The following is a 16988-nucleotide window of genomic DNA, read 5'->3' on the forward strand; positions in this document are numbered from 1 at the left end:
TTAACTTAAAGCTCTTTTCATAAGCTTTTCGAATATGTAATAATATATAAATATATCACGCGCATGCGTCGTATATTTCATTTTGCAACTAAGGCTAAAAAATAACAAAAATTCTAAGTTGCAAATTTGAAATTAAAAGAAAAATGATAGATTTCAATGCATTATTATGAAGTCTACCATAAAAAAAATCAGTGTTTGGGATCGTCCAGACTAATAATTAGTTAATTTGTTTATAAGGCCATAACTTGTAAACTATTCAACTTACCGATTCCAGATTTCGTGTGAGTTATTAGACAGTGATAAGGAATGAAAGGATGTGATGCCAAAACGTTCTGGTAATAATAACGCAGTTTATAAATGTTTAATTCAAAAGTCATAAATAAAATTATTCTGTTTATAACTTTTGAGCTAATCAATATTTTTTGACGCTCGAGGGCCAGTTTTGTAGGTCTTTTGAAGACGAAAAAAAAGTACTTTACTGTTTTCTCGTGGAAATGAATGGAAAAGTTATAAGCGAAAAACAAGAATTTACGTAAAAATTATACAATTAACCACCGTGTAAACAATCTTCCCCCCATTTTTATGACTGTGGAATAATATGTTACTGTACATAATATTTAGCATCTACAGTGATAAATTCAGCTTGCCGAAACAAAAAGTCGCGAAATGGTCATTTTGCAGCTTATTTCCCTGGCCTATATAAAAAAAGATTAGGCAATAGCAATCATAATTCTTTATATTTGATTACTTTTCCTCCTTTATTCACTGCTTTATGAACTGGGTACCTACCGACGATAGAGCATTTAAAAGCTAGCTCTGAAATTACATTTACCCTGAACAGCCTCCAAAGGAACGCAAAAAAGACATTTCATCAGTGGCCGGCAAATTTCAACACATATCTTTCCGTGGGGCCCCATGCATGTCAAAATTCTTTGGTAATTGAGACCGGAATGAATGATTACCTTCGGAAGCACATTTTATTAGATTATTTGGGTCAGTTTACTTCCGCTTTAATCCCTTGTCGCTCGTTTATTATTTATGGTTTTTTGCAGCTTGTACGTTTGATATTGGATTTTAAACACCGACTGGTCTCCGTTCGAGGCATTAATCACACCTAGTCCTGATACGGGTAATTGTACCTTTTCTCTTTACTTTCAAAATTGATTCACCAGCTAGACATCATTAAACCAGCGCCTGAATTTGAGAAATTCCCTTTAAATGAAGCTGACGGGTCTTTTAGACACTAATTCACTTACCGATAGTAGCAGTATATAAAAATCTAATAAAATACACTTTATGAAATACGCCAATGATCAAACAATTATTGAAAAGTTGTTAAAGAAAAAAAAAACTTAAATGTGAATTTCAATCCCCTGCTTTAAGAGGGTATATCGCCTCAGGGGTGCAATTTTCATAAAAGGTATTTTCACTTCAATCCTCTTATTTTTGGCTCTACATTCACTGGTACCATTTTTGCTACTTCATTTAAAAACATCCTGTATAACTTCTACATCTGTTTTTAATAAGCTTAAACATAGCTAACTTGACCTTTTGTGTAAACCTAATATAACATGGTAACTATTTTGTCTCGTGTAAACACCAGTAAAATATAATCCTAGACTAGCTAGCTAAGTTCGCTAAACATGTTAAAACAGTCGATATTTGACCAAAGAACCTGCAAATTTTGAATTTATATTTCAATTAAAATAGATAAATGTAGCATTTGATGGAATATTAATTAATAACAACTTTCGAGTAAAATATAGTTTGCAACGTTTAGGCAACTCTGACTTTCAGAAAATATTTATTACAATAGCTTTGTTCGTGATGATTGTCCGAAATTGAAACCGCGCTGCTAGTCCGGGATCGCTACTGCGAAGAGAGCTATTGCAAACATAGCGTTCTTATTGTCTATATCGTCTATATCCCCTATAGAAGATAGTTAATTTTAATTATTTAAGTAGCAAACGTAGCTAACATAGTTGCCTCAGCACTGTGTCTGGTCTTAGCGTACTTATTTTATACATTCCTTGCGTTCATTATAAAACTATAATAGCTGTTTTTAATTATCATAGCTATCGTAATCTTTTGCGAGAACCCAATGTGAGATATGGTCTACTTATCATCTATTTGAGACTACAACAGCTATTTTTAATATACAGGGTGTTAAAAAAAAGTGTAAAATATTTCAGGAGGTAATAGTACGAACCAAAATAAGCAGAAAAGTCTTAATAAACATGGGTCCGCAAAGTAACGGTTGGGGAGATATGGACCACTATTCGTTTTTGAAACATTTTATTTTATTAGGAATAAACCGACAAAGGAAGCTTTTAACAAACAAAAAACAAAGTTACAGAAGATGTTCAAAGTGCCCTCCGTCCATTTCCAAGCAGGCACGACATCTTCGTCTCAACGATATTCGAACTCTTTCGAAAACACCCTCCTTGGTTTGGATTTCTTGACACTTTTGATTAATCCGTAGCTGCAGCTCTTCCAGGCTATTAACAGGAGTACCATACACTAATGTCTTCAAATATCCCCAAATCCCCTCCATATCCCCCATCTAGAGGGTTCAGATCAGGCGATCTTGGAGGCCATAAAACAGGTCCGGCCCTTCCTACCCATCTATGTGGAAAAGTTTGGTGTAAATGCTCTCTAACGGCCATGGAAAAATGAGCTGGAGCACCATCATGCTGGAACCACATTTGTTGCCTCTGATTCAAAGGAATGTCTTCCAAAAACTCATACAGTGTGTTCTGCAGAAAGTTGAGGTAAGCAGCGCCTGTTAATCGGTTTGGTAAAACAACAGGACCTAGAAACCTGTCACCTACAATACCCATCCAAATGTTTAATGAAAAACGTGCCTGATGTCCAGATTCTATTAGAGCATGAAGATTTTCGTCGGCCCAAATATGCGTATTGTGAAAATTAAACACTCCATTTCTTGTGAACCCGGCCTCATCAGTAGAAAGAATGTTTGCAAGAAAACGAGGGTCTTCAGCATCATGACGTAGAAACCAGAGGTAAAAAACCAAACGTGTTTGATGATCATTTATTGGATTTAAGGCCTGTACTCGTTGCATATGGTATGGATAAAGCAGTTGCTCGTGAAGGATTCTCCAAACAAGAGGACCACTAATTCCTACCTCGGCTGATATTCTCCGCACACTCGTACCTGGATTCTGCTCTACCAGTGCTAGAATTTCTTCTTCTGCTCTAGGAGTGGATACCGACCTTGGTCTTCCGGATAAATGGCACTGTTTGCTCAAGGAACCGATATCACGCAATCTTTGGTGAATTCTTCCAAACATGCGTTGTGAAGGAATCTGGCGATTTGGATAAGCGTCAACATAAAGACATCGCGCTTCGGTGGCGTTCCCATTAGCACGACCATACATGAAATGCATGTCTGTTAATTCTGGGTTAGAGTAACCAGCCATAGCGAGAGAAAACTTGTGCACTGAGAACAACTGTCAAATACGTACTGTTTATTTCACTAAACATCAACCAACTAGTATAAGAAAATACACAACGTTTTTGCAAAATAAAAAAGGGGCTAAAAAACATAAAACATTCCATATCTCCGCAACCGTTACTTTGCGGACCTATGTTTATTGAGTCTTTTCTGCTTATTTTGGTTCATTCTATCACCTCCTTAAATATTTTACACTCTTTTTTTAACACCCTGTATTTAGCAAATATAGCTAACATAGCTAACACTAGGTGTGGCGTTATAATAAACAAGGCTTAGAAGTACAGTACCTAAGACGTATTTACTATCGCAAACGTAGCAACATCACTCGTACACATTCTTTACGTTTATGTCCCTTTGAAATACTCATAACGAACATAACTATCATAACGCTCTGTGTAGACCTAACATAAAGTATGGACTATCTTCCCAAATGTACCAGGAAGCAAAACCATTTTACATAGATGAGCATCAAATATATTTATAGAATGCATGTTTATAAATTAATTGATTGCTGAAGGTGCCGAAAGAAACACGTCATCGTGTTTCGATGAAAGACATTCATTTGCTATAATTATTCAGATGTTAACAGAATTACTTTCGCTGCTTAGAGAGTAGAAGGGTGCTTTTCTCACTTTGCATAATCAATTTTTCAGAGGAGGGGGTTGTAAACAGCAATTAATTTAATTACCAATTTAGATGTTTTTCAGGGATATCAACTTGCAAGTAAATAAAACGTACGAAACTGATATCTTGACTTTAGTTTGGGTTCCTTCGGAATTATTTTGTTGTTTTATCTGCAATTGGCATAACAGAACATTGATTCAAATGTGACAAATACATAATGCAGTAGAAATCTGCAACGTTTTTAATTTATTAACTGCGTTTTCATTATTCTATTAAATGTCATTTTAATATCATTTAGTTAAAATGATTTCACATATTTCATTGTTAAAACTCCACACTGTGTTACAGGATTATTTTATTTACTTTACAATGTATAAAACATATATACCAATAAATTATAACATTGTGATATACATTAATTTAATTACTGTTATTAGTCATTTATCAGATTTCAAAATAAATATACACTAGTTTGAATCCACGCAAATTTACCATACATTTACTTCGTGACCAGACATATCCATATATAAAAAATATAATTACACGTATGCAACAACAAATTATACAGTACTGAAATCAGTTCCGTCGTGTATCTTATTATTTCATAAATTTATACTACACAGTGACATGGATAGCTGTCGTTTTGCTTTCCAGCGACACAGCTAGGTAATAATGTAGGGTATCAGGTAATTCGACTATTATTATGAATATTAAGTATTATGTCAGCGTCACACGAAAAATTACGTTACTCATGATAATATATACAAGGTGTCCTAATTTAATCTAGCAGGCCGCATAATTTTTTTAATTGGGCTTTTATAAAAAAATTATAAAACAAAATTTATCAGGTTTCGAAGGGGTCAAATTATGGTGACCTTGTAGTCAATTATCAAGGTTATTCCAAGGTCAACCTTATTTTTTTAAATGTTTTTACTGCTCCATTTTAATTCTCACGCTAAAATCTCCAGAAATAAGCAGGATGGTTAAAAATAATTTCAACAAAAGTTTTCGGGTTCGGAAAACAGTAAAAGTATAGCGCACTCTGGCGAGAGAACGAAGCATTTTCAAACAAATGTTTCATACGAAAGTTATGTATTTTTTTCTCGTAGAATACGAATGTGCAGTAAAAAATATGGGTTTCCATTTAAAAAATCAAGCTTGACTTTAAAATGACCTTGATAATTGAGTTCAATGTCAATTTCAAGGTCACCATAATATGACCCCCTCAAAACCTGATAACTTTTGTTCGAAATATTCTTTTATAAAAGTCGAATTAGAAACATTATGAAGCCTGGTATTTTAAAATGAGACACCTTGTATAACTTGGCATGAAAACAAGAGGTTATGACATAAAAACAAATTTAATAAAACATTGTTTTGTTCGTAGAATTGATCACAGAAAAAAATCTTCCTCTTTATCGTCAAGACAGTGTTGGCAAGTAATAACTGGGCATACATACAGGGTGATTCAGAACCTATCAAAAAAAAAATTAAAATTTTGGATGTAAGAATTTACAAATACAATTTTGTAAAGAAAAAATCAAAAAGGGCAGTTCGAAAGTGATTTAAAAATACACTTCTGCACGGCACTGGAAACTGGTCCACTGTAAAAAAAACGGACAAAAACGGACAAAAACTTGAAAGAATTTCGCAAGGAAAGGAATAAATACAATTTTATAGCATCTATTTTATATCAGCAAATTCAACTGCTTTTGCCACTATTTTTGACACTAACTAGGTACTAAAAAACTATTGTAAACACTACCTATATCTTTATTCTTTATAACGTATACGTGTTTACTAAAATACGAAACTGAAACACTAAGTTAACGTTTAAACTTGGTCTACCACTATTGGTAATAAAATTTTGATTAATAAGTATAAATCCTCGCTTCCGCAATTCCAAATTAAATTTATTTGATGCAGTGCGATTAATCCAAACGAGAATAAATGCAAGGGAAAGGGTCTGGGATGTCCATAAAACATAATGAAATTAATAATCTCTAATGCAGCAGTTACTGAACTGAGAAATCACTTAATTTGGGCCATCTCTACCCGTTACATTATACCCTTTTTGCTGGAATCCCACGTTAGGATCGCCATCCGGATTATCCACCTGGAAATATAGAAATTCACCGACATATTGGCGGCTTAACAGCGGTGGAATATTTGCAGTGAGCTCACGTCTTCCGACTAGTTTCATTTACGTCGCTTAAAAGGCTTCGATGGTTTTGATATTTATCCAACAAGAAATTAGTGTCGCGCCATTGAACATCTAACCGATTCGCCAAAGTTTTAATCGTTATTGCCGCTGTTTTACCGAAGATCTAATTGCAGATGGGAATTTAAGTAATATCTCGGTATCTGGAGGAACTTTTTGACTTCGTACCAGGTGGTTACCTCTGTTAAACTTAATGTGTGTCATAACTGAACGTGTGTAGCGTTACACATATAAGGTTTTACCTTTTTGTTTTCAAAAATAAGGATCAGAAGTGGGATTTTCTTGACAATATCTTGCACGCCTAATAAAGTACCGTAAAAACTATCAAAATTTTAACATTTATGTTTTCTCTTTAAAAACTGTAACAGGATTTTCCGTGAGCATAATTTGATGCAGATAAATTAAAAAAGGCTCTTACTCTAATAACGTGCGGATCATCTTTTTAATACCTACTTGATAATACTGCTGTAAAACGTAATTTCGCCAAAGCCAAAGCTCTTGTAGAGCGTCACATTTGAATTGAGTTGATGTGGATACAGTCGTTCTCCAGTATTGGGACACTAGTGCCAAGATTTTTTTTTATATTTCAGTTTCAATTAAATAACATTTGCATAAAAGCAATAAGTAGAATATTATTTGGGTATTATTCAGGGTGTGGCGTGTATAATCTACAAAAATTAAACCACAGCTTCCTAACGATATTTGTAATAGAAAAATCTTATACGAAAAAGTTCTATTTTTGCGTTTTTTTTTTCGTAAATTAAAGTTCAATGCGCGGATACAGGCATGGCATCGACGCACCCAATTTTGGCGAATATTTTCCCAAATTTCAGGTATTCCCTTTATTGTGTCAGCAGCTTCAAGTATACGGTTTCGTAATTCTTCCACTGTAGCAATTGGAGTAATGTAAACCAATGACTTCAAGTGACCCCAAAGATAAAAGTCCATTGGACTTAGATCGGGTGACCAAGGTGGCCACGGCATAGGACCAAAGCGTCCAATCCGTCGCTGAGAAAACTTCTCGAGTACTGTGTGGAGGAGCCCCATCTTGAAGATAAAATATGCGTGCCCTAACTTATAATGCCACATCGTCCAATAATTCAGGCAACCGGTTCTCCAAAAAGTCAGAATATGTTGGTCCATTTAGTCTTCCTTTAAAGAAATGAAATATGGACCCACAAGTACATCGCCTATTATGCCAGCCCAAACATTTACCGAGAACCGATGTTGAAAATGAGTTTTCCTAATCGCGTGAGGATTTTCATCGGCCCGTATGTGAATATTATGGAAATTCACTTCATCACGGGTAAATGTTGCCTCATCTGTTACACAAGCAGGAAAGTCTACTTGATTGGCTCATTGCCATAAAAACCATCTGCAAAAACGCATTCGTTGATCACAATCTGGGGGTAAAATCTGTTGAACTGATCGCAGATGATAGGGGGCAACAGCTGGCGCCTTAAGATGCGATGTACGATACGAGATGAGGTTCCTACTTGCTGTGCGAGTTGTCGAGTACTAATTGTGGGGTCTTCGTCAAGATTTTCCAACACTGCGTCTTCGACATTAAGGGTCACTTGCTGGCCACGTCCTTTTCCTCGAGGAATATCACTTCCCGTATCTCGCAGCCGCTGAAGGCACTGTAAGATTGTATTTGCACATGGGGGGTGACGTTGTGGCCATCGTTCCCGGTACTGTCGCCGCGAGCGCATTTTCTCCGGCTGCACCATACACTAATACCATATCAACATATTCGGAAATAGTAAATGCATTGTTTTCTCGGTTCATTGTAAAACTAGTGCACAAAATAAAAAATTAAGCAAAATAAGAAATAAGAATCTCGTTCTTCATGTAATTGGTACGCTATTCTTATGTTTTACTTCTTTATAAAAATTACACTGTCACTATCGTGGAATTACAAAATAAAAACTTTTGTCTGGAATCTTTCACTTTTTAACACCTCAGTGTCGATGGAAGATGCTTAATATTTAACAAATAGTTAAGTGAATAATGAATTCAATAAAAATACAAACTCAGTTGACTGCACAAATTTTTTGACAATGTAACCTAACATAATTTTAGTATTACTAGTATTAGATTATACCGACTTAAATTAAAAGGTTGCATCTCGGGTCGCATAAAAACATTTCCAAAGTTTTTAATAAATAACAGGATCGTCCTTCATTTTCGTTGAATAAATGAATTTTAATTTACAAAAAAAACGCAGAATTTTTTTTTCGGGATATTTAAGAAAATCTATTTTTAATAGTGATTCCAGATTTTTGAAATTGTAGCCTAACAAGAAATTATGAAGTCCTTTTAAGATATTTAAGAAACAGTCAAAAAATTTATTTTAATTGTGCGAAATGGTTATTGCAGATAATATTTTCTAGATTTCTTCAAGTATTTTTATTCAAACGTAGGAACACAATAGTAGGGAATACTGAACAATATATTCACCAATAACTTCGGCGTCACTATCGACGAGTAAAGTGAATGAGTAATATTTTTATATTGTATATACACTACTTGAAAAAATTAAAAGAAAAAAAAATAATTAATATTTTAGTGATCTTCGAAAGGCTGTATCTCCGTGAAAAATCGTCGTATCGAGATAAACAAAAAAGCCTTTTGAAGCTTTAAGTCTCTAGTTTCTAGTTTGCTGAGCTACGGTTGTCAAGCAATCAAAATAAATACTTCGAGAAAAAAATTACAATATTTTTTAGGCTGTTCATGGACAACAATTTTTTTTTCAAACTCAATACAGAGGTCAGTTAGCTTATTTATTCAGCTTCAATTTTATTTTTAAATATTTTAAACTATTTAGTATTCGGTCCGCCGAATTGAATCAGCCATCCGTAATTTTGAAAATCTAATACTGGATTCGGGATCAGCGACCCCAAAAACGTATAACAATGGTCAAATTTTTTGCATTAACTTTTTTCGCGATATTATCTTGGATTGACCTTGACTTTGACTAATCGGCTTAAACGGACCTCAGATTTGCATTCAGCGACCCTAAAATCATAGGAACATGGTCTGATTTCTTCCAACTAGTACTAGAGATATTTAAGACATTTATAGTACAGTCATTGAAGCTGAAAATCAGCTGGAACCTCCAAATTCTTTGAAACTGCATAGATTTGCATAAAAATTTAGAATAAGGCTCATCTTAGGCTCAAGTTCAAAAGTGACATAAGCCCGATTGACGCTTTTTGTTTTTTAGGAGTAAAAACTACCTCTAAGTGAAAAAAATTGAAAAAAATTAAGTTTTAAGCATTTTATTGAGAAAAATTTTGTTCAAGCACAAAGATTAAATAATGTTCCATGTTCTTGAACATGTTTTATGATATATTTGATCGATTCGACCCTTTATTTAACCTTTAAAAACTACCCCTATGCAAAAAATAATAAAATAAACTTTTTAAAGATTTGGAATGATTAAATCGTGCAGTTATTTAAAATAAAAGTTACTTTATAGCTAATAAAATAATTTTTCCTTTCAACCCCTAAAAACCAACCCTGTATTGACAAAAATGATATAAAATTACTTTTTAAAAGCTTGGAATGCTTTAACGGTGCAATTATTTAAAATAAAAATTCCCTCATTGCGTATGAAAGAATTTGTATCTCATAACATTTTTCAACCCTTATAAATCACCCCTGTGCTAAAAAAATGATAAAAAATTACGTTTTAAATCTTGGAATGCTATAATTGTGCAATAATTTAAAATAAAAATTCCCTTATATTGTTTATGAAAGAATATTTTACTTTTGCCATTTACAACTCTCATAAACTACCCTTTTACCAATATTAATGTAAAATATTTTTATTATAATCGATTTTTAAATATAATCAATCATAAAAAAATTGCTACGATGAATATAAATAATCACACTAATTTTTTTTACTTATTTTATTTGTATAATATAATATATAAAAATGAGAAAGCCTATTTTGCTTCGAAAAAATGTCATTGGTTTTTTTACTATTACTCGGTTAATTTTGAAGCTATATTATACTTCAAAAAAACATTTTAAAGATAATTTCAAGAGCTGTAAGATCGTTTGCATATAAAACCTTTTAAGTCCTTCGTTTTTTAAAGGAAAAGGATTGAAGGGTCGTTTTTTCACTAAAATGGATACTTCAAGCTTTGATATCTCCTTTACTTTTTATGCTATAGAAATAAAAAATGCAAAGTATTTGTTGAAAAAAAAACAACATTTTTGTTGTTTATCATTGTTTACGTATCTTTCATAGTTTCAGAGTTATTATATAAATAAGGCAATTTTTTTAATACGTTTTCAAATTTTACCGTACATTATTCAGAAAATACGCATTCTAAACCGGTCTAACTTCAGGGTCGTATGAAAGACACTAAAACAAAATTAATTGTAAAGAGTTTACGATTAATTTTAATTCTGATGGAAATGGTACAGTGTTTCCTGCTCATTTTTCCTTAAAAAATATAAGCAACCCATCTGTTTTTGACGATAACTCCTTCAATTTTGCTCTAATTAACTTTTATAAGTACTCATTTTGAAGGTCTTTTTGAGTACTACAAAAAACTCCAGGAGCGTTATAGACGTAAAATTAATCCTTTTTCCGTTATTCGACTTTGAATACATCGATTCGAGTATTCCTCCCAAAACAAGTCCCCTTCCACTAAACCATATTTCGCTTTGTATAGGACATACAACACGTTTTAAAAAACGATTTTCTTTGTTTATTTATAACCAACATTTTTATTTTTCTTAATAAAATGCGTAGTTTTTAAGTTATTCGCGAAAAATATTTTGAAAGTGTTTTTTTTTTTTTCACTCAAAATTCCAAATTTTCAATCGTGAATAACTTAAAAAACTATTGATTTCTCGAAAAAATTATTCGAATATTTTTTTAAATTATCGATTTCCAGCGTTATTTCTTTAAAGAATTTCTACCCCCGAGAAGGGGTATCAACCCCCAACAGAGTGGAGGCGTCAATCGGCGCTATGTCACTAATGTTCATTGACCTTTTCTCTAACTATCTGCTAAATTTCAAGTCGATCGGTTCAGTTTCAAAGAATTCGGAAGTGAAAACCTTCAATGACTGTATAGTCCAACCAAATTACACTTAGAGAAAAAAAAATTGTTACCTGGACTTTTATAAGTGGAAATGGTAAAGGGGCTTATAATAAACGTAAAAAAAATAAATGCGTGAGCAGGGGCGGCGGAGGGTTGATTTGGGGGGTTGAAGAGGGGTGAAAAATGGTATTATTGAGATTTTTGGCGAAAGTTGATGTCAAACAAAAAAGTATCCAATACAAAAGTTATAGATCATGAAAAAATCTACAACTCTTGTAGAGGGCACTTTTGAAGATAACCTCAAAATTTCCGAGAAAAATGCGAAAAACAGGTTTTTTCCTTTTTTTTCGTTTTTTATTTCTCATTTCCGCAAAAATAATTTAATTTTGACGAAACTTGGTGAAAGTATACTTTGCTGTGTCTTAAATAACCACAATTTTTTTTAGATAAAAAAATCAAGAAGTTTCCGAGATATTCATATTTTCCGGTCGGAAACACTTTTTTTTCAAAGAAAAATTCTACTTAAAAAAATCATCGTACAGAGTTCTGCCGGTAATCATTTTTTTCGTTTTGACATATACTTTTTTGTGAAATAAAAAAAATTGGAATCGCACTTCAAAAACATGCTCAAAAATGCAAAAAAGAAAAATGGCTCTTGCAGAAATGAGTTTTTCAGTAATTATTGTTGATAGTTTGTTTAAATTTAAAGAAAATTCAAAAACTGATTACACCATTCGATTGTACGGAAAAAATACAAAAGAAACTGTGTCTCATTGTTTGACCCGAAATTTTATTTTTGTACAGTATTGCTATAAACATAATATTTTTTTTCGTAGGATCGATTAATGTACTTATTTTTTTTAACTTTGAATTGAATTCATAGATGTATAAGCGACTCTTTAATTAAATTATGTAAAATTCAGATTTTTGCTTTCAAAATTTAAAAAATATTTACAAAGGATATTTACAGTTAATAATACTAGGCGAATCTTGGTCTTTTTGGCAACTTTTTAAATTGATCTTCATCGTCCTATCCTTCATTAAACTGGGTTTCTTCCTGATCTTCAAACGTTTCTTCGATATCACTTAATTCTTCGGTTAATTGATCTTCCGGGTTCAAGCAAAGACTGGGCTGCTCGATTTCATTTGAAATGTCTTCGGAATCACTGAAATTTTCTGAAATTTTGTCAAGGTTCAAACAATTGTCCGAACCATGACATTTTGTACATAAATCTGTACATCGCAGTCCATGTTTTCGACACCCGCATCTATTACCGTCACAACTGGTTTCGCAGCTGCAAGAGATTGTTTTTATTAAATCTTCAGGAACGACTGAAACTTCTGTAAAGCGAGGCATGAGTATTTTGGAATTATTCGCAATTACTTCTTTCCAGCCCCACTTGGTTGCAGTTATTTTGTTTCCAAGCCACGTCTGAAGCTGAAAGTATGCTCTATAGGAGTGTTGTGTAGCTGCTCCGACAGTTGGTGGTAATTTTTCTAATTTAAAAGTAGACTTTGCAGTTAATACTTTGTATTGCTGAAATCTCAAATCATCCAGAGATAATTTATCATTTGTGCATTTGTAAATAGACGAAATTAATTTACAACCATTTCGAACAATGACTTTTGATTCTGCATTAGTCTCATAAAAAGGTTTTACCAACGGTAATAGATGCGGGTGTCGAAAACATGGAGTGCGATGTACAGATTTATGTACAAAATGTCATGGTTCGGACAATTGTTTGAACGTTGACAAAATTTCGGAAAATTTCAGTGATTCCGAAGACATTTCACATGAAATTGAGAAGCCCAGTCTTTGCTTGAACCCGGAAGATCAATTAAACGAAGAATTAAGTGATATCAAAGAAACGTTTGAAGAACAGGAAGACTGGGTTCTAATGAAGGATCGGACGATGAAGTTCAAGTTAAAAGGCTGCCAAAAAGACCAAGATTCGCCTAGTATTATTAACTGTAAATATCCTTTGTAAATATTTTTTAAATTTTGAAAGCAAAAATCTGAATTTTACATAATTTAATTAAAGAGTCGCTTATACATCTATGAATTCAATTCAAAGTTAAAAAAAATAAGTACATTAATCGATCCTACGAAAAAAAATATTATGTTTATAGCAATACTGTACAAAAATAAAATTTCGGGTCAAACAATGAGACACAGTTTCTTTTGTATTTTTTCCGTACAATCGAATGGTGTAATCAGTTTTTGAATTTTCTTTAAATTTAAACAAACTATCAACAATAATTACTGAAAAACTCATTTCTGCAAGAGTCATTTTTCTTTTTTGCATTTTTGAGCATGTTTTTGAACTGCGATTCCAATTTTTTTTATTTCACCAAAAAGTATATGTCAAAACGAAAAAAATGATTACCGGCAGAACTCTGTACGATGATTTTTTTAAGTAGAATTTTTCTTTGAAAAAAAAGTGTTTCAGACCGGAAAATATGAATATCTCGGAAACTTCTTGATTTTTTTATCTAAAAAAAATTGTGGTTATTTAAGACACAGGAAAGTATACTTTCACCAAGTTTCGTCAAAATTAAATTATTTTTGCGGAAATGAGAAATAAAAAACGAAAAAAAAGAAAAAAACCTGTTTTTCGCATTTTTCTCGGAAATTTTGAGGTTATCTTCAAAAGTGCCCTCTACAAGAGTTGTAGATTTTTTCATGATCTATAACTTTTGTATTGGATACTTTTTTGTTTGACATCAACTTTCGCCAGAAATCTCAATGATACCATTTTTCACCCCTCTTCAACCCCCCAAATCAACCCTCCGCCGCCCCTGCTCACGCATTTATTTTTTTTACGTTTATTATAAGCCCCTGTACCATTTCCACTTATAAAGGTCCAGGTAACAATTTTTTTTTTTTTTCTCCTAAAAATGAGTTATTTCGATCGGTCTAGTACTATTAGTTTCCAGTTAAAAATTGTTGTTGCATTGGACTCGTCCAAAACGCCATCACCACCGAGTCCCGTACTGGCACTCACTTTAACCCGGTTACTGTTCCACCATCTTCGACCTCCTCGATTATTTATCACGACCCCCCCGCTGAACTTTTCACTCTAATCCATATTGCATCGCTCCGTAACGCTTTCGTCTTCAGTTGGGCGCCATCATTTAAAAACTTTATTGTTACAGCTACGACACCAGAGGGGCGCACGCCACGTCGCCGAACCGCTGGCAGGACAAAAACCTGAACGCCAGGGCCTTCTTCAGGACCATGAGCGAGCCGTCCACCCTCAGCATAGACAACGTGAGCGAGAGTGACGAGGGGGAGTATCGGTGCCGCATAGATTATTTACGCTCGCCCACCAAGAATTTGCGGGTCACGCTGACAGTTGTAGGTAAGTAATGGACCTGGGAGGACTCCCGGCGTCAATTCTTTATGAGAACATCACTGATACCGTCGAGGAGATAATGCCAGATAGGCGTTTTGCGCTTGAATGTGGGTAGTTGTTATTTTATTTATGTCAAAAATATTTAAATTGGTCTGAAATTAGTTAAATTAATCTTAAATCTTAAATCTTTAAAAGATCGCTTTATTAAAAAGTATACTTCAAAATATGTTTATTTGAAGTGATAGACTAGTACTTCCAAATGCAAAGTTGTAGGAAATAATTCTTTCCAGTGTTGCCACATTTCTTCAGTAACTGCTAAAACAACTTTTTAAATGACAACACCATATTTTTTTAATCTAATTTTTAAATAAAAAATGTTATGTCACATTTCTTTATTGAAGTAGCACTTATAGAAGAATCAGCAAAAATAACGAAAATAATCTGCAGTCGGCAGGAACTAAAAGAAACTAACATAGCTATATGAGGCCTTAGAAGTTAAACAAAAATAGTGTTGTTTGAAAGGGACCATCAGTATTTAGCTGTCATTGTTTTATTTGAAAGCTGTTGTATTTGAATGTATATAAAAATAACGTTATAATTCAGTTGCTAAGGTGAATCGGTTATTTAATCCAAAAGTGAAAGTTGAATTAAGTTTTACTTACTCATATACCTACGACCGATTCCACACACACGGACTCTCGGCAAACCCTTAAACCAACAACACATCTTTTTCACAAGCTTAGTTTTCAATAAAAAATAGTTTATTTGTACCGTTGAGAGAGCGTTTTATTTGTGCTGTACAGCGAAAGCAACCCTCAAAGATATAATAATAATAGTTTATTTTTGACTGCAAGTACTAATACAATTACAATTTACAATACATTGTAGGCAGAGGGTCTAAATAAACGAGAAAGATTACAATTTTCCATTAAAACCAAAACATGGTTGTGCATGGACAGTAATTGATGACGCTCATATTTATAAATTATTAAATTAAAATTATTTTTTCTAAATAAATTTTATACATTTGTGGCAAACTATTAAATATTTTTTGTGAAAGGTTAGTATGACAGCGTAGACTAGTATTTCTTTGTGAAAGGTCAATTTTTGCATTATTGTTTTCTTTATATCTTGTACAATAACAATGACTGACTTTTTCAAACGTTTTGTTCTTATAGATAAAGAGAATAATCTGGTGCATGTACAATTGTCTAATATCGAGTATTCTAGTTTCTAGGAATAGTGTCTCAGATGGGTAAATTAGCTTTTTATTATAAATTATCTTTATTATGCGTTTTTGTAGTATATCAACTTGCCTAAGGTGACAATATGCAGCACTACCCCAGCTCAGTATTGCATATTGTAGTCTCGATAGGACTAATGCATAATATAGTATTTTTAAGTGTGATAAATCTAAAATATTTTTTAGGTATTTAAAACGATACAAAAGTTGCCTTAGTATTTTGGTTATGTTACTTGTGTAATGGGTTTCCTTTTTAAAAGAAATGCACTGCATCTTTATACACTTTTGTTTATTACTAAGGTTACACTTAATACAACTTAATACTAGAGATCGTTGAAAATGTATTTAGTTCGAAGAATATTTTAGTAATTGAACGAAGGAATGAATAATAATGATTGATTCTTTAGTCTTACTGCTCTAATACTGAGTATTTATATAGAACTAACTTGAAAACAGCCATAGTCGTACAAATAGATCTTAGATAAATGAAAATATAAATGTAATTAACGTTCGGACAATTAGTCTCCAAGATACAAGCATCAATAGTAGATAACTAGTTGAATAAATAGTTTATCGATTCTTAATGGCAATAGACAATGAGAATTAGTAATACTTGTTATTGTTGCTTGCTTCCGGAGCATTTCTTGTTTACTTATTTTAGTACACATACTTAACTTAAATCAATACCTAATTACTAAGGAATACATCTTATTTTAATATTAACGATATAATACATAGGCGTAACATGGAAGGTAGGGTTGGTACATTACACTTGCATGAACATTCCATCGTAAATGAGAATCAATAGTGACCCCCAAGTATTTAAAATCACTTTTAGAATTTAATATTATATTATCTTTCAGTAACAAAGAGTGATATTTAGGTAGACATTTTATATTATTGGAAAATGGCATAAAAAGTGTTTTTTCGTAGTTTACCGTTAACAATTTGTGGCTAAACCAATTAAAAATCATTGAGAGGTCTATTTCAGTTTTATTTTTAAA

The 16988-nt window shown here is 32.8% G+C and overlaps 1 protein-coding gene across 1 annotated transcript in view; it reads left to right on the forward strand.

Moving 5' to 3' along the window:
- The window catches only part of LOC108907619 (nephrin), a 372803-nt gene that overhangs the window by 86694 nt on the left and 269121 nt on the right, over positions 1-16988 (forward strand). The window contains exon 3 of the mRNA XM_023457403.1: positions 14542-14747. Within this exon, the coding sequence (XP_023313171.1) occupies positions 14542-14747 (206 nt within the window). The remainder of the gene's footprint in view (positions 1-14541; positions 14748-16988) is intronic.

The sequence above is a fragment of the Anoplophora glabripennis genome, unplaced genomic scaffold (assembly GCF_000390285.2).
Source record: "Anoplophora glabripennis isolate ALB-LARVAE unplaced genomic scaffold, Agla_2.0 scaffold43, whole genome shotgun sequence".
In the NCBI taxonomy this organism is placed as follows: domain Eukaryota; kingdom Metazoa; phylum Arthropoda; class Insecta; order Coleoptera; family Cerambycidae; genus Anoplophora; species Anoplophora glabripennis.